Source organism: Bison bison, unplaced genomic scaffold (assembly GCF_000754665.1).
Source record: "Bison bison bison isolate TAMUID 2011002044 unplaced genomic scaffold, Bison_UMD1.0 scf7180017864384, whole genome shotgun sequence".
Taxonomy (NCBI): Eukaryota; Metazoa; Chordata; class Mammalia; order Artiodactyla; family Bovidae; genus Bison; species Bison bison.
The window spans coordinates 9,413,218-9,432,682 of NW_011494956.1; the positions used below are offsets into that span (position 1 = coordinate 9,413,218).

Here is a 19,465-nt window from a genome sequence, read left to right on the forward strand (position 1 = left end):
AAAGGTTCCCGATTCTTAAAAGGTTAAATTGTCTACAGAGTGAAGTCCAAATTCCTTAGCAAGGCTTTAAGTGTCCATCACAACTTGCTCCAGTTTACATTCCCAGATTCACCTTCTACCAACCTTGGCCTAAGTAATTTACGTATATCAGCAGATACACCACAAATACGACTCACCTTTTCTTCTGTGCTTCTGCTAATCCCTATTATCTTGAAACTTCTTTCTTTTCCTACCTAGGTAGTCTCTGTTAATTCTTCACCAAACAAAATTAACTCTTCTTTCCTCTACGCTCCCAACTACTTTGTTCCTACCTCCAGCACTGCTAGGTCACTTCAGTCGTGTCCGACTCTGTGCAACCCCATAGACGGCAGCCCACCAGGCTCCCCCATCCCTGGGATTCTCCAGGCAAGAACAATGGAGTGGGGTACCATTTCCTTCTCCAATGCATGAAAGTGAAAAGTGAAAGTGAAGTCGCTCAGTCCTGTCTGACCCTCAGCGACCCCATAGACTGCAGCCTTCCAGGCTCCTCCGTCCATGAGATTTTCCAGGCAAGAGTACTGGAGTGGGGTGCCATTGCCTTCTCTGACCTCCAGCACAGACCCTATTAAATATATTAGTATTAATCAGCCAGATAACCTGGGAGCAACTTGAAATTTATTCACCTTAATATTCCCACCTTTTGTACACCACATGGACAAGTGTTTAAGGATGTAGCCTTGGGATGATCCATAATTAAGGGTTTGCTGGACAGAGAAAAGTCTACATATAAGTAAAGCAGAAGTCAGAAGGAAGATAATTAGGAAAATACAATAATATTAAACTGCCTTTTCCTTGGCTTTCAACAAGTTGAATAAGCAATCCGAAGAGTTTAATGTGACACAGAGGCAGATGAGGACTGAAAACTATGAAATGCCTTCTGCGACAGAAGAAAAGTATTTGATATGCATATAGTTGACAAAAGTTAATGGATTTATCAAATATGGAGGCAGAAGAATAAATAAAATTCCACCCAAAAGAAAAATAAGCAAAAGAACTAATTCACAGAAGAAAAATGTAAAAGACCAATAAACATATAAAAATTCCTCAAATTCACTAGTAATCAGAAAATACAGGTTTAAAAAAATCAAATATTACTTTCACTGATCAAGTCAGAAAAAAATTTTTCAGTAATATCCAAGAACAACAAATTTTCAATGATAATTTCCAAGGTACAGTGAAATGATTATGCCCATGTCATGTTTGAAGGAATGTGAATTAAGTGAAAGAGGAAAAAACAGCTGAATAAACAATACAGTATAATAATATAAATGCATGAAGTAAAGAATGAGAAGACACAAAGCATTAACCGTAGCTATTCTTAGGCAGAATCATTACCAGTCCCTTAAAACATGTAATAATTTTAGAATTAAGAGAAAATATTACTGTTTTTAAAATGACTTTGTATTTTTAAATGACTTTGGTAAACTTCAAAAATGAAGTCAGATTACAGTGAATTAAAAAGAAATAAGTAGTAAGCAGAAAGATATAAATCACTTGTTCAGGAGTTCAACAGTAAAAGCAGAAGCAAATTAGATGGTAGTCAAGAGGTCAAAGTTAAATAAAGCTTAATCATTTAAACTGCAGGTGATGAGTATATTTGAAACTGGAAAGGAGAGATGGAGATGATGAAACTCAGGACACTAAAAACGGAGACTAATGCATGTAAGTGAAAGACCTCTATCTGTTATTCAAAGACAGTGGTGCAAAAGCCATAAATGTGACACATATGTGGTCAGTTAGCTTTGTCCAAGTTGATGCTCACAGATCATACCTCAGGAAATTATTTAAGAAACAGAGTTACTGGTCACCAATACAGCCAGAGAGAAAACATGTGATCAGATTAAAGTGAATTATTACTTCTATTAGAAAAACTTCAAAAACAGCTGTTCTTTGGTAGGGATCAAATACTGTAATCTTTGTATAAAAACATTCTTTGAATCATTCAACGATTCTTGTACTGATCATTCACCAAATTTAAGGCACTCTGGGAGTGACAGTCTCTGCCTTCATAAATATATATATTCAACTAGAGCATCTAGACATTAAACAACAAACTGATGAACAAATATAATGAATACTACAGAAAAGGGACCCATCAGGCACTACAGAAATATATGACACCATGACTAGAGGGAAAATGGTCATGTCAATTCCCTGACAAAGTGTCGCCCAAGTTGAGCATACAAATTAAAAATCAGATCCGCAAATGAACATGAAGTCTAGAGGGAAGGATTAGAAGTTTGAGAGTATATTATTCTGTTGTTTTCAATACTTTATACTTAGAAAAAGAATGAATATAAACACCAATGTTGTGATTAAAAGATAATTATGAATGGTACATACCTATACGAAGGTCTCTTTGTAAAACATTCTTATCATAAACATAGAAAGACAAATACTGGAAAGTTCTTGGAATCTCAAAATAAAATTCTTCACTGAAAAACGGGCTAGAGAGAAAAGAGGGAAAGCTCATTAAATTTAAACTCGACAGTGTTCTCATATTTTATTTTCAATAAAATAAAATTATAGATTAAACCATAAAGAAAAACATCAAGAATTCCAAAATAATTCTCTATACTAAGTTTCAATTAAGCCTGTACAAACTAAGCTGAATTTCTGAAAGGACCTTGACTGCCAGGTTGGGCTCGGAAGATTTTCTGGAGTCCTATGGACAGAAGATCCAGTAACTGCCTGAGGTCATGCTCACCTTAAAGTGGACACAGTTGAGAGCTGAGGACAGTGTCATTCACACCATTATCTCAAAAATATGTAAATCACAATAATATATAATACCTAAAATGAATATGGTTATGTAAAATGTTATTTAAAACATATTTTTAAAAACTGAATTAGGTTATTTTTAATCAGCTTTATTGAGGTACAAATCATATAACATGTAACTTAAAGGACAGAGGTTACTGACTTGTGATAAATTTACAAACCTGTGTAGCATCCATCCCAATCAAAATATAGGAACATTCTAACTCCCCACAAAGTTTCCTGCTGTTTCTCTGCAGTTACTCCATCATGCGTGCCACAGGCAACCAGTGATCTGACTCCGTCATTAAAGATCTATTGTAAGATTTCCTATGAATGGAATCAAATAATATGTACACTTGCATCCAGCTTCTTTCACTCAGTTTAATACCTATGAGATTTTTTTCCATTTTGCTGCGTATATCTTTACTTCATTTCTTCTAATTGTTGGGACAATAAAATATTGAATTGTTGAATACTGACTGTTGAATATTCCACAGTCTATTCTCCTAGTGATGTTATCTGAGTTGTTTCCAGTTCAGGCTATCAAAAATACAGCGGCTATGAACATTTTTATAAAACTCTTGAATGCTTTCAGTTCTTTTGGTGAGGTAACTAAAAATAGAATTGCTGAGTTAAAAGGTAGGTGAGTTTTTAATTTATGAGAAACTGTCAGACTGTTTCCGATGTGGCTATACTATTTTACACTCCTACCAGCAATGTGTGACAGCTCCAGCTGTTCCACATCATTGTCAACTTTTGCTACGGGAAGTTTTTTTAAATTAGCTACTCTACAACATTATAACTCAACTATACATCAGTTAAAAGTCATTTTGAAAAAAACTAGCTATTCCAGTGAATGACATGATAAATGCTTACACCTGTGTAATCTCTACCCTAATCAAGATAAAGAACACTTCCATCTCCCTAGAGAGTTCCCATGTGTACTCATTCCCTCCATACTGTCACGGGAACCAGTGATCTGATTTCTATCATGACACATTATGTTCAAGACTGTATGGAGACAAAAATATACAAACTATATTTCCCTTATGAATAAGGATGTTGAATATCTTTTCATGTGCTTGCTGCCCATTTGTATATCTTATTTTAGGAACTGTTGGAGTCTCCACCACAGGTTTTAAAAGGTTTGTCTGTTTTCTCATTGGGTTTTTTTGTTTTTTGTTTTAATAAATTCTGGACACAAGTCTTTTGTCAGAACATTTCTAGCAGGTGTGGCCTGCCATTTCATTTTCTTGACAGTATCTGTTAAAGGGCAGAAGGCTCTGATTTTGACAAAATCCAATTTATTATTTCTCCTCTTTTATGACTGATGCTTTTGGCACCTAAGTAAAGAAATCTTTGCCTTCCCCCAAATTGCTAAGATTTTCTCCTACGAAACAGCTTTTCTAAGTTCACTGTAAGAATGCTATTTTGATATTTAAATTCTCCTACTAAGACATGAATCTCTGAAACACTAGTCAACATCCTTTATCAAGAGTACCTCTTTCCTGGTAATGTTTAAAGAATTAAAAAGATATTTTTAAAATGTCACCATAACTTACAATCTCTTCAGGATGTCACAACTTAAAAAGAAGATGAAATGCAAACTAAATGTCTCTTGTGCTGTGCTGTGCTTAGTCGCTCAATCGTGTCCGACTCTTTGCCACCCCGTGGACTGTAGCCCTCCAGGCTCCTCTGTCCGTAGGGATTCTCCAGATAAGAATACTGGAGTGGGTTGCCATGCCCTCCCCCAGGGGATCTTCCCAACCCATGAATCAAACTGGATTCTCTGGCATTGCAGGCGGATTCTTTACCAGCTGAGCTATCAGGGAAGCCCAAATGACTCTTAAAGAAGTCATTTCTGACCCTATCCAGGAAACAGTTGACTCAGCTTCTCAGTTATTATAAAACCTGGTCAATTTCTGTCAATATATTTTTCACTTCAAATTCATTACAACTGCACTTCAAATTGTAACCAAAATAAACTTTTAAAAATTGGTCTGTCAAAATAGTCTTCTGAATTAGTCTCAACATAGAAATTAATATAAAACAACTGTTAGGCAAAGATGCGTAGGTATTGTTTTCTCTTTTGTGTCACTTTATAAAAAATGATAAAACTGAGAATTTCCTTCTTTGGAAGGAATGATGCTAAAGCTGAAACTCCAGTACTTTGGCCACCTCATGCGAAGAGCTGACTCATTGGAAAAGACTCTGCTGCTGGGAGGGACTGGGGGCAGGAGGAGAAGGGGACGACAGAGGATGAGATGGCTGGATGGCATCACTGACTTGATGGACGTGAGTCTCAGTGAACTCCGGGAGTTGGTGATGAACAGGGAGGCCTGGCGTGCTGCGATTCATGGGGTCGCAAAGAGTCAGACACGACTGAGCGACTGATCTGATCTGATTTGATCATGTATCCACTCTCAAATACTATTTTTAAAACACATTCTAAAGCCAAATAAGAACAAGATGAAAATTATTCACTAAGTCACCTGTATCACTGTATCATCACAATCTCAACAACCTAATCCCCACATCTGGGTGCCCACATCTTTATTTTATAAATAAGTAAGGTAACTAATCAATCCATTTGAGAAAAGTTTTCAACAAGGTTGGTGAGGAGCCATGACAAGACTTATACTCTACCGTTACCACTGACCCATGATTATGCATATCACTCCCAAGGAAATTCCTGGTGGGGGAAGAGAAGCACAAGGTACAAGAAGTATTGCTACTTAGTTTGTTTATAGGTCTCCTACTTCTCAGAAGGATTGAGACAGAGATTTAGGAGCTATGGATTCCACATGTGACTCCTACTTACCTGCTATGAAAATTCTATAAAAACTGTAATATTCAGAACCCATAACAGATCTAAATGATATCTACTGTCTTTTGACTTAACAGCTTATCACAACATTCAGAAGAGTAGAAACACTGAAATGAAACCACGGTGAGCAAGGGTTCATACTACAGATTCTTTCACCCTGTTCCGAAAGAATGCTAGGAGGCACCTAGAATCCAAAAAACATCTAGCCTAATTGTATTGAAATGACCTAAGGTAACCATCGGAGATGGCAATGGCACCCCACTCCAGTACTCTTGCCTGGAAAATCCCATGGACGGAGGAGGCTGGTGGGCTGCAGTCCATGGGGTCGTGAAGAGTCGGACATGACTGAGCGACTTCATTTTCTCTTTTCACTTTCATGCATTGGAGAAGGAAATGGCAACCCACTCCAGTGTTCTTGCCTGGAGAATCCCAGGGACGGGGGAGCCTGGTCAGCTGCCGTCTATGGGGTGGCACAAAGTCGTATACGACTGAGGCGACTTAGCAGCAGCAGCAGCAGCAGCAAGGTAACCACTGACAGCCTTAAAATAGCTTCCAAGTGGCTATGAATCTAGAAAAATAACTTAAGGTGGACAGGTAGCTCAGCTGGTAAAGAATCCGCCTGCAATGCTGGAGACCCCGGTTTGATTTCTGGGTCAGGAAGATCCCCTGGCGAAGGGATAGGCTACCCACTCTAGTATTCTTGAGCTTCCCTGCTGGCTCAGTCAGTGAAGAATCCACCTGCAATGTGGGAGACCTGGGTTCGATCCCTGGGTTGGGAAGATACCCTGGGGGAGGGCATGGCAACCTACTCCAGTACTCTTGCCTTGGAGAATCCCCATGGACAGAGGAGCCTGGTGGGCTACATTCCATGGGGTGGCAAAGAGTTGGGCATGACTGAGCAACTAAGCAGCAGCAAGAATAATTGATTTTATCATTTTCCCCAACACAAAGAGCTGGCAAGGCAAGGGCTTAAAACAAAAAGTAAGCTAATTTTAGTTTCTCATTTACGAGGCTATGTAGTAGAAACTAAAACAAGTATTCAACTTATTGAAAATTACTAGTTTTATATATCACTGATTTTATGTGATATGTAATCAACATACATTTAGAAACAAACAGTTTCAGGTTCCAATCTCAGTTTTGCTTCTAACTTCCTTTATTAAGTGTGCAAATTGTTCAGTCTTTTGGTGACTCAGTTTCATCATTTATGTAAATTCTAATAAAGAATTACAGAATTCTAATAAAACAGGGCAGGTGATTTATGATTAAAGATGTGAAGTATATTCAAATCTTCTTGGGCTACTAAATATTTCATCCATCATATGTTCATTCCAACAACTTCTGATTCCCTTATTTTAACTTTTATCTCTGGACAAGACTGTATCCCTCCAGCACAGCTCTGCACTAGAATTATATCCTCAGATGCTATTAAAGGGAAGAGTGGCACATTTCAATTTTATGAATTAAAATTTACTGATACTCTTGCAGTGCTACTACACTTTCAAAAAATGAGAAATCTACCTAAGAGCTCATTCCCTTACACTGCACTACTTTAGTTAAGTGACTTGTATAAACGTTAAGGGGTAATTTATTCTCAAGAGAAATAAAATTATGATGTACTTTGAGAAAAGTTCAAATAAGTGGGCAAAATTTAGCCTAGAGAAAAAAACTGAGGTATTGGTGGTTGTTTTCAAAAACTTCAAAGACTATCATGTGAAAGATGGATTAAACTTGTTCCCCATATATTCAAGGGACAGAATTAGGAACAATTAAAAGGAAGACACATTTCTGAGGCAATGAGAAGCCACATGAAAGCAAGTTCTGTGTCCATCTTGTTCTCGTGGATGTATGAATATATAGCGCCTGGCAAGTGCTTGGCATACAGTAGGTTTTCCTTTTGATAGACATTAATCAACTAAATCTAAGAGTCAGAATAGTTCTAAGACCTAACAGGCTGCTTAGGAGGCAGTGAAATCCTTGGTCACTGGAATATTAAGCAAATGCCAGATGACGACTTGTCAAAAATAATTGTCAGGAGGAACTAAGCATAATGGATTTAGTCCAGCTCAATGAACATTAAGGCTCCTTCAAACTCTGAGATTCTGTAATTCTAAAAATAAATTCAGAAACGAAAAGGAAAATAAAAGTTTCAGATGAAGAAAGACTTCTTGATAACAGTCAGGAAAACATATAAAAGCTATCATTCAATACATATCGTATTAGTGATAATTTACTAATTTTTTACAAACCTTAAAGATTTTTCAACAACTTGGGTACGATAAACTTCTTCCTGGTCCAAATTTATGGTGCAGAAACAATCTCTCATCTTGTTGGGTCCAAGATATGGCAATAAATTTTTCGCTTCACCTGTTGGCACAAAAATTAAAACTGGTGTTAAATATCACTGGCTGCTTCATGCTAAACCTTATATGGGATGCATTAAATGAAAAAGAACATATAAGATATAGCACAGAAAATAGTATTAGTGATTACAGAAAGATAATAAACTTGGTCAAAAATAGTCTGGTGAGACGGAGGTGAGGAGCTGTGTGTAACGGGGCACGTGAGATATGTTATACCACTGGATCCCTGGTCCCAGGAAAGAGCAATACCCCCAGCTTGTGCTCTTACCCCATCCCACCAGCACCACCCCAAGGACTTGCCTCCACAACTAATCCCTCTTTCCTGTATCACTAACTGTCCTCTCTACTGGATCATTACCATCAGGTCATAAACAAACTCTGGTATTTCCCAATTGTAAAAACAGCACAAAAAAGAAAAAAATCTCCTTTGATTCCACCTCCCCCTCATGACATCATTCCATTTCTAGACTCCCTTTCACAGCAAAACTTCTCAAAAGCAAACATCTACAGTCACTGTTTCTAATTCCACACCTTCCATTCATTCTTCCATCCAATCAGCTTTTAACTCCATGACGACAATGAAGCTACTCTAGGCAGGGTCACCAATGCCTTTCATATTGCCAAACCCAAGGACATTGCTCTGTCCTCATCATACCTGATCTGACAGCACTGTTTAATGTAAGTGAAGGCTAACATCTCTCCTTAAAACTCATTTTTTCTTGGCTTCCATAACACAGTATTTCTGGTTTTCTTCCTACATCACTGGCCCTCTGCTGACATCTTTCCCTCCTCACCTATAAATGTTGCAGTGCCTCAGGGCTCAGTTCTGGGCTACCTTCTCTTCTTTCCCTAAGCAAATTCCTTCAGTATATGGTGTTAACGCCCATGCCTCTCAGAGGCCTGAGGTCATTTCCAGGCCTGATTTCTCCTCCTCAACACTAGATGTGAATATTCAACTGCCTCTTCGAATATCCAGTAGAGTTCTCAAATTTTTTAAGTCCCAAACCATCTGATTTCCTCCCCTAAAACCCACTGTTTTCCCCAGTCTACCACCATCTTCCTCTTTTTCTCTCACCTGTTCCCCATACTTCCCACTCCCACATCCAGTCCATCAGTAAATCCACTGAACTCCATAATAAATCCCAAATGAAATCACTTCTCCTTGCCTTAATCAGTATAATCCTACAATTCACTCATCAAGGAGTGTGATCTTTTAAACACAATATTCAGATCAATCACTCCCCTACTCCAATACCATTTGACTTCACCGGGGCTTCCCCAATGGCTCAGAGGATAAAGAATCCACCAGGAATTCAGGAGACTCAGGTTTGCTCCCTGGGTTGGGCCGATGCCCTGGAGGAGGAAACTGAAACCTACACCAGTATTCTTGCCTGAAAAATCTTGTGGACAGGGTCACAAAGAATCAGACACAGATTCTTTCTGAGCAACTAAACAGAGAACAGAAGTCAATCCATTTCTAAATTCCCCTGGTCTACCCAGCCCCACTCAACTGTCCTCTCTTTGACCTCTTTCCTCCCACTCTCCCCAGTGTTCACCCTCTTTCCATTCATCAACCATGTCAAACTTGTTCAAGCTTAGGACCTCTGTCTGGAGTCCTCTAACCCATCTTCATATGGCTGTCTCTTCCTCTCATTTAGGTCTCAGTGCAAACGCCACTTCCTCAGAGAAACCCGTCCGTACTATTCTATCTACAAAAATAATCCTGCTACTATATTCTATTTCTCTCTTTTCTTGATAGCATTTACAACTATCTGAAACTCTTCATTTTTATATCTGATTCCCTCATTCTTAGGGAGTTCTTAGCTACCTCATTCAAGGCCTGAGAACTTAACTGATCTTCAGGATCTCAAATAGTGACTGTCAACTATTGAGAAATATGTGCTGAATGAATATTAAAGAATCAAGTAAGTCTAGTTTTGAAGTTCTTGTGAGAAGCGGGTGCTGAAATCAGACACCCGCTAAATTAGGAAAAAAGGTGGTAGGCATTAGGGAAAGAGCGTTTCCCTGAGAATCATGAAACTAAGTATTTCCGTATTACCTTTGGTACTAAGTGGCCAAACGGCTTCAGACAAACCTGAGAAGAACAAGTTTTCCTGACAAAAAAGTCTGGGCTGGATAAACCCAGGTCTCTTTCTGCTTACCAACTTTAAAACAAAAGGCCATTTGAACCAATTTACTTTAAAGAAGTCTATCAGAAACTTAAGTACCTGCAAAAAACTCAATACACAAATGATTTTTTTTAATTAAAATTAGAAAAATCAGGAAGTCCCTCAGAGCCATCTGGGAGACTGTCTCTCCGGCTTAAGTCCTGAGTAAGTCCACTGAATAAAACATACTTCTCAAAAATTAAAAGTAAAATTAGAAAAATCAATGGAAGAGCACCAGTAAGATACTGTTACTTAGTTCATCACTGAGAGATTAGAAAAAAAAATCAAGTTACCATGTCACAGAATAAACATATTCATTTCAAGTCAAAATAAAGGAATCTAATCTTTTAAATGACCCCTAAATTGCCCAATATGGGTTGGCCTTTACAAATTCACTAGTTTTCTAAAAGGCAAAAATACTGTACATCTGAATTTGTATCCATCTAGTCTCCTCTTCCTCAGAAGATTACATGTCCGCCCTTATTATCCACAGCTTATCCCTCTGCTGTGTTCTCTCATCCCCGTTTCCTCTCTCTCACTCTAGCACACTGCCCAACAATTTTCATTATTTTCGACTTTCTCCTTTAAGTCTTTCCTTTTTTGCCTCCCCTCTGTACAATCCAGAGGGTTTGAGGGTTTGTTTTTTTTTTAGCGAAAAATCCACCTAGGTCACCATAAAGGGCTTGCAATATAAACAAATTTGGAATTAAAATCATAATAAACATGCTCCATATCTAATGAGGGAATCTGGAATACTAAATCATTGCCCTTGAACATGTTGCTATTTCATTCACACAAGCGCAACTTGAGAAACTACACTGTATAAATGTACACATATTCCGCCACCCACCTTTTTAAGAGGGAAATGGGATTATTTTCTCTGCAGAATCCAATGAAAGTGACATTATTAGATATTTACTTAGAATAAGGAAAAATTCAAATTCTACAGAATATTTAAATTTAAAATGCACTCAACATCACTTCCTAAAAAAGTTGTTCATAATCTTTGAATATCTGTCACTGCTGTTCAAAATAAAGTAAAATCATCTAATCAATGCTAGATCACCAATCGACCATGCTAATAGGTTAAGTCAACTTTCGAGTCTTTAAACTGTACCTTCAAACTGCAGCAGTAACTAACTGGCATTAATCAAAATAATTAATTGCCACATTATTTAAAAAGATCAAAAGTGAAGTAACTAAAGGTTAGAGAATTCACAAAAATAATGTTGCACTCCATACATCTCTAAACAAAAAGATTATTTTAAGAGCACACTCTTTATATTAAGCTACACAAAAAGAAATGAGGAACTTGAGAAGATACCTGTCCTGCATATGGTATTTTCATAGGGCCTCACTAGTTCTAGTAAATTACTGTATATAAATAAGTAAGTACACTGGTCAAAAAATAAACAAACAAAAAACTACTGCTCCTTAAAAGGCAAGCGTCTGGAAAACTTATTCTATAATCTCTGCTCCAATTCTTCCCCTCCTACTCACAGCCTGAATCTGCAATTTGGCTTCTGAACCTATTTCTTTACTGTAACTCCCAAGAACACTAATAATATTTGTTGTTGTTTAGTCACTAAATCACGTCTGACTCTTTGCCACTGAGCCACCTGGGAAGCTCTGCTAATAATACTGTGTGTTCAGTTGTTCAGCTGGGTCCAACTCTTTGTGACTCCATGGACGGTAGCCTGCCAGGCTCCTCTGTCCACGGGAGTTCCCAGGCAAGAATACTAGAGTGGGGTGCCATTTCCTTCCCCAGGGGATCTTCCTGACCCAGGGATTGAACCCACGACTTCCACATTGGCAAGCAGATTCTTTACCACTGAGCCACCTCTGTGGTAATAATGTCAGGAAACTTTGGGCATACACAGACCATTAAATTCATCATACAGGTGGAGAACCAATTTCAGCTATTTTTTTAATGTTTCATTATAAAACAATAAAAATATACTAAAATACAAACTTACAAGCTTCTCAACATTATTTCATGGTATTACTTGCAATCTTTCTCAATTTATCTGCAGCCTATTTGGCGATGGTTGGCCTTCAGGAAAATCAGGGTCTGTATCTGTGGTAGATACGGTGGGTCAGTATGACTTCCTGTACTGCAGAGACTAGAAAGCTAAAAACTACATTTCCCAGCCTCTCGTGCAGTTAGGGTTGTGGCTGTGATTTAAATTCCATCAATTAGATGCTCTCTGGAAATTTGGAGGACAAAAGAGAATGGAGGTGGCATTTAGGTTGCTTCTACTAGTAAGCACTGTCATGGAGATGTCTAGGTTTTCTATAGCAGCACTTGCTGCAGTCCTGGTATCCAGTCACAGGTTTCACAGGTATCAGGAAGGATACACAGCATCCATTCTGTCACACAGGTCGTGTGCATGACGGCAGCAGCACGAGCCAGCAGCAGTGACAACCATTTACTTGTCGCCGGCTGTTTCCTAACAGTGGCAGACTTCTGATCATGGCCCAGGTGACAAGGTTCTAAAGACTAGCAGCTAAAAGTTACAATTTCCTAATTTTTCAGGCACCTTTCTGATCCTAAAAGAGGTGGTAACTCCCGTCATGGCCCCGATGCAATGTGGCTTTTGAACATTATTTTTGAAAGTTTAAGGGCTTCCCAGATGGTGCTCATGGTAAAGAACCTACTTGCCAATCAGGAGATGTAAGAGATATGGGTTCAATTCCTGGGTTAGGAAGATCCCTTGGAGAAGGAAATGGCAACCCACTCCACTATTCTTGCCTGGAGAGTCCCATGGACAGAGGAGTCTGGTGGGCTACAGTCCTTAGGGTCGCAAAGAGTCGGACACAACTAAAGCAACTGAGCACTTAAAAGTTTGACTAAAGTGTGTTCCTTCAGTCTTTCCAACAATTCTATATAAGTCACTTAAAATCATTTATTAAACCTCTTTCTGCTTATACTAGCTAGAGTTGATTCTGTAACCTAATCCTGACTAGCTTCTTTTCTTATCCTTTCTATCTTTTCTAAAAAATCTAAGAATCCCATTTCATATTACTGGTCATCAGAGCTTGGTAAATTTTTCAGCTATTAATAGATGTGGCTATCTGGATCAAACATGGACTCAGAAATTATAAAGTAATATCTCACTGCAACGACTTTTGTGTTCCATTAGACAGTGAGCTGAACAGCACAGCACACCCAAAAGGTGAAAGTGTCAACTTGGAAATGGGAGAGGGATACAGCCTGACTCTCTGCATGGTTGTTACTATCTGCTTTCAGAGAACACTTCTGCATTTCTTATTGTAGCATTTAGATGTGGTTTTTAAACAGTACGTACTAGCACAAAAATAGAAATATATATCAGTGGAACAGGACAGAAAACCCAGAAATAAGCCCATGCACCTACCGCCAATTAATCTCTGACAAAGGAGGCAAGACTACCCAATGCTGGAAAGACAGTCTCTGCAACAAATGGTGCTGGGAAAACTGGACAGCCAAATGTAAAAAAGTGAAATTAAATAATTCCTTATCTCTATACATAAAAATAAGCTCAAAATGGATTAAAGACCTACACAGACACTATAAAACTCCTTGAGAAAAACATAGGCAGAATACTCTTTGACATAAATCACAGCAATATCGTTTTCAATCCATCTCCCAGAATAATGGAAATAAAAACAAAAATAAACAAATGGGACCTACTTAAGCTCAAAAGCTTTTGCACAGCAAAGGCAACAATAAACAAAGCGAAAAGACATCCCACAGACTGGGAGAAAATATGTGCAAAAGATGTGACTGATAAGGAATTAGTCTCCAAAATTTACAAACAGCTTATGATGCTTAACAGTATCCTGAAGACACATTTCTCCAAAGAGGACATACAAATGGACAATAGGCACATGCAAAGCTGCTCAATATTGCTAGTTATTAGAGAAATGCAAATCAAATATTTGCATTTGATTTGTGCAAATTGGTGTGAGGTATTACCTCACACCAGTCAGAATGGCTATCAGCAAAAAATCCACAAACAATAAATGCCAGAGAGGGTGCGGAGAGAAGGAAACCCTCCTACACTGTTGGTGGGAATGTAAATTACTACAGCCACTATGGAGAACAGTACGGAGGTTCCTTAAAACACTAAAAATAGAGCTGCCATATGACCATATGCAATCCCACTCCTGGGCATATATCCAGACAAAAGCACGATCTGAAAGGTTACACTCATCCCAATGTTCATTGCATCACTGTTTACAACAGACAAGACATGGAAGTAACCTAAATGTCCATCAACAGAGGAATGGATAAAAAAGATGTGGTACATATATACAATGGAATATTACTCAGCCATTAAAAAGAATGAAATAATGCCATTTGCAGCAACATGGATGGGCCTAGACAGTGTCATACTGAGTGAAGTAAGTCAGAAAGAAAAGGAGAAATATCGTATGACATCCCTTATATTTGGAATCTAAAAAGAAATGATACGAATGAACTTATTTACAAAACAGAAAGAGACTCACAGACTTAGAAAATGAACTTATGGTTGCCCGGGGAGAAGGGAGAGCTGGGAGGTTTGGGAAGGTCGTGTACACACTGCTATGTTCAAAATGGATAACCAACAAGGACCTATTTTATAGCACACGGAACTATAATCTATTATGTGCTGGCATGGATGGGAGGCGGGGTTCAGGAGAGAATGGATACATGTATATGTATGTATGTCTGAGCCCCTTTGCTGTTCACCTAAAACTACCACAACATTGTTAATCAGCTATATCCTAATACAAAATAAAAAGTTTTAAGTTTGAAAAAAAATGTGATTTTTAAAACATGCTTGATAATACAATATCATGTCTCCATGAATTTGGAACTCCCAAATTCTCAATATGTAAACCATGTGCACTACTTTGTGTACCTCCATCTTATCCTTAAATTTACACATCCTATTTTAACTCTATTAAGATTAAAGTGTTCAAGACATTCAATAAATTGCTAAGATACAACACTTGAGCAAGATAGCTGAAATAATGGAAATAATTTTTACCTGCATTTGAATGAAAGTAGGAGATGTTTTTAGCTTAGTCTTTATTTTAAAAATTTTGTGCATACACAAAGGTAGGAACTTGTCCTATAAAGGCAGATGTATTATTGGCCCCACAGCAAACAGTATAGATCTGATTACATGTAGAAGTGTTGCTATTTCCTTCAACAAAGAATCAATTATCAGGAGGCATATTACTAACAAAACAACTGTTCCTCTATGAAGAAAGGAGCCTGGCCTTCAAGCACAACATCTTTTACTCTGTAATAAGACCATTTCTTGTTGAATTCGTAACTGGTACTCTTTAAGAGGGCTTCCTGGTGGCTCAGTGGTAAAGAACTGGCCTGCTAATGCAGGAGATGACAGTTTGATTCCTGGTCGGGTAGATCCCCCAGAGAAGGAAATGGTTACCCCACTCCAGTATTCTTGCCTGGGAAATTCCATGGACAGAAGGAGTTTTGTGGGCTACATTCAGTAAATGAGGTCGCAAAAGAGTAGGACATGCTTAGCAACTAAACAATAGCTCTTTAAGAGCTTTTCTAGTCTACATGCCTTACAACGTTAATTGTTAACCAAATTAAAAAAAAAAAAAAACAAACACATTCTCTCTTAAAGCAAGGGTTTTAGAGATGAACTAATTATCCACCGGGCATTTGTTTCTTCCCCCTCACAGATGGGCTGCAAGTATGCCAAGAACACCTTCATATGACAGACACATCACTGGTTTTGTTCAACCATAAAATGAAACAGCCGCCTGTTCATTCATGTGATAGTAATTGTTTCTCTGCATCATTGAAACCTTATAACATCAAATACACAGCATGTAATAAAATGGTATATTTAGCTTGGATCCCCATCCTTCACATTGTTGCTAGTTCCTTTTTTTAAATACGTTACATAGCACTCCTGCTCAAGCCTTCAGTGGTTGCACACTACCTACCACTGCCCGCCTTGCAGGATAAAATCTAAAACTCCTTAGTCTGGCATAAAAATGCTTCATGATCTGGCACCATCTACTATTTAATCATAACCACACAAGTTATGCTCCACAGTACTGCACTTTCAGTTCCTTGAAAACACTGTATTCTCTCATGCCTCTGGACATTTACAGCGCTATTTTCACTGCATGAGATGCTCTCACCTGATCTTTTCCCCCACAAAGCTCTGCTTAAGGCATCTTTGTACAATCTTCCCTCAACTCCTAGGTAGTCATGTCACCTTTTCCTCTCTTTCCTACTGCATTGTATCTGTACTTCTACTATAAGGATCATATTGTATTGCACCTGTTCTGTTTCATTTAACATATTAAGTGCCTACAGGATGCCAGGCACCTTTCTAAATACTGGGAATATAACAATGAATAAAAAATATAGGTCTTTGCCCACATGGAACCATTGTACAATCTAGACAGTGGAAACAAACATCATAAACTCTTAACCAAGTATATAATATTTATTGCCATGGAAGAAAATAAGGGTAAGAGACTTAGGGAGTGCCATGCCCAGAGGGGAGAGAGAGGGAGGACAGCAATGCTATTTTAAACGAGGAAGGCCTTTATATGGAGATATTCGAGGAGACATTTGAAGGAGGTCAGTGAGGGAATGAGTCACCCAGATACCTAGGGAAAGACACAAGCAGAAACAATAAAATATGCAAAGGCCATGACAGAGGATAATTTGGCATACTGAAGGAACAGCAAGGCGGCCAGTACGGCTGTAAAACAATAAACAAGGTAGGAAGGAGGAGGAAACAGTAAGAGATGAGATAGGAGTGGGGAAGGAAGCAGGTTAAATAGGGTCTTGTGGCCAATGGAAAGTCTTAGGCTTTCCTGAATGAGATGGGAAGCTATTGAAGGATTATGGGCAGAAGAATGGCATGATCTAACTTTGTTCTAAAGAATCATGGCAGAAGGTAAAAGGTGGAAGCCGGAAGCTGGACAGGAGGCTACTGTAATAATTTTGATTACAGTTAACTTAGACCAGACAGGCAGTCTTGGCATGCAAAGAAGTGGCCAACTGGTCATATAATTTGAAGATAAAGCCAACAGGATTACGGATATTTTGGATGTGGGTGTAAGAGGAAGGGAGTCAAGGATCACTTCTTAAAGAGTTTCAGCCAGAGCAGCTGGATGAACAGAGATGCCACTTCCAGAGCAAAGAGCTTCTTGTTGGCAAAGAGAGTATGCTAAGTCTGAGACGCCTTTAAATATCCAAGTGCAGATGTGCAGCAGGCAAGGAAGTGCTGGCTAGAGACAGAGCCTGAGAGTCATTAGCAACTACACAGTATTTCTCAAACCGTAAGACTATCCAATTACAAGAACAGTAAATATGGAAAAAAGAGAAGAGATCTGACGACTGAGCCTCAGAGTTCTCCATCATTTTGCGTTAGTAGAGTTAAGAAGGAACCAGCAAATGAGACTGCTGTATGTCTCTTTGCTGAATATAAACTCACCGAACCAATTCTTAGCTTATAATAGATAATGAAATATCTACTAATGTGTATGTTTATAACTTTAGCATGGGCAAAGAAGAGGTTCTAACATCACATCACAAGTTACAAAATTGCAAATAAACTTCTTTTTATATGTTTGATATAAGCTGATCCATGTCAGTTGCTCCAAAGGTTTAAAAAGAAAATGTCTCCTGTATAGTTACCAAAAGCACTAAATTTAAAAATCTCCATAGTACGAAAACAGAGACATCGTACTGAAAATAAACAAAACACTCCTGAGATGCACACATTCATTTATTGAATGCCTACTAAGATAGTAAGGACACATGAGTGCGAAAAACACACAAAAACCGTGTCCACACTGAGCTAGTAAGATGGACAGATAATAAATAAATTAAATGGTATGTTAGTATTAAGAAGAAACAGGTACCACATGAAATGGCAGAGGGAAGGGTGCCAAGGAAGGCTCCGCCCACAAGGTAACTTCTGCATAAATATCTGAAGAAAAAGGGAAGCCAAGTAAGTATTTTACAGAAAATAGCTTTTAGTCATTGGCAAAAAGCAAACAATTTAAACCAAGAAGATAAATACCACTGAAAATCAAAACTGATAACCTAGATTAACAGAAATAGAAAGATGGCCAACTCTATGTGTACAAGATCAGTGATTCTATGCAAAGGTCAAAGGGCATAAATCCAGATCCTACCATATAATTTTACCTAAATCTAGAATTCCAAATATCAGGGTACTGGGAGAGATTCCAGTGTATATGCTTCTGGGCATGAATGCAAGTATGCACATACGTGTTTATGTGGATGTTTTGCAGGGACTATGTGCATGCATTTTATCTGTAGGTTTGCATGTGTGTTTCTGCGTCCTAGAGGGAGACATTACTGGGATAAGTAAGAATAGAAGACAAGTATTTCTCAAGCAGTTGCATGCTCCAAAACAATACTAAACATTTTCTAAAATATCCCATTTGGTTGGTACAACAACCTTTGACATAAGCATTACTGTTCTCCTTTATAAATTGAAAAAAAAAATCATAGTTACACTGGCAGTACAGTGAATTGACAAAAATCAAATTCCAAAGCCTAGTCTTTCCATTCCTATTCATGTCTTTCTGAACAGAGAAGTGCCTAGAGGAACAGACAGCTATTCCTTTCTGAAACTATCCTAAGAGCTCCTGTAGGATCTCCAATCTATTTCAAAGGATACCTTAAACACAGAAATAAGAGGTTCAGAATGTGAATAACTCCCAAGAGAAACTGCAAAGGGCCAGGGTCCTGGACAAGATGATCCTAAGAAAAAGATTACCTGCAGTGGGAGGAACGCTGAATCATAATAATAGTTTCCATTTATCAAATATTTACATTATACACACACACACAGATGATGTTTTTTAGGGACTTCACATGTATGTCACTTAATCTTCGTAATAACTTCTTCCAAGTAATTTTTTTTAAATAGAGAAATTGGGGACGGAGGGATAACACTGCAGGGGTAAAGCATAACAGGAACAAGTTCAGGAGGTGGAAACAACAAGAGCACCTTCAAGAAAGCAGTTAACAGTACTAACTGACTCAAGCAGAGAGAGATGAAAGGGGAGTAGAAAGGATGCAGCTGTAAAAGAAAGGTGGCACTGCACAGAACCTGTGATGTCAAGCCAAGGAGTTTTAATTTCATTCAGCAAGCAACAGAGTCACTAGAAGTTCCCGTGTGATCAAATCTATGCTTCAGGAAAATCACTGACAGTTACAGGGCCTAATCTAAGGTAACAAAGGGGCAATGGAGGAAAAGAAATATGGAAGAGATACTGCAGAGGGAAAATCCAGAATTTGGCCA

At 38.3% G+C, this 19,465-nt stretch overlaps 1 protein-coding gene across 5 annotated transcripts in view; it reads right to left on the bottom strand.

Annotated features, from left to right (window-relative positions):
• RASA2 (RAS p21 protein activator 2) overlaps nt 1-19,465 on the bottom strand; it is a 117,037-nt gene that overhangs the window by 92,642 nt on the left and 4,930 nt on the right. For 4 of the 5 annotated variants that reach the window (XM_010858182.1, XM_010858180.1, XM_010858183.1 and 1 more), the window contains 2 exons: nt 7,876-7,993; nt 2,383-2,486 (listed from right to left, as the gene is read on the bottom strand). In XM_010858182.1, the coding sequence (XP_010856484.1) occupies nt 2,383-2,486; nt 7,876-7,952 (181 nt within the window). In that variant the 5' untranslated portion in view covers nt 7,953-7,993. Of the gene's footprint in view, nt 1-2,382; nt 2,487-7,875; nt 7,994-12,133; nt 12,798-19,465 lie in introns of those variants that run through there. The other variant, XM_010858181.1, reaches the window with a different exon arrangement.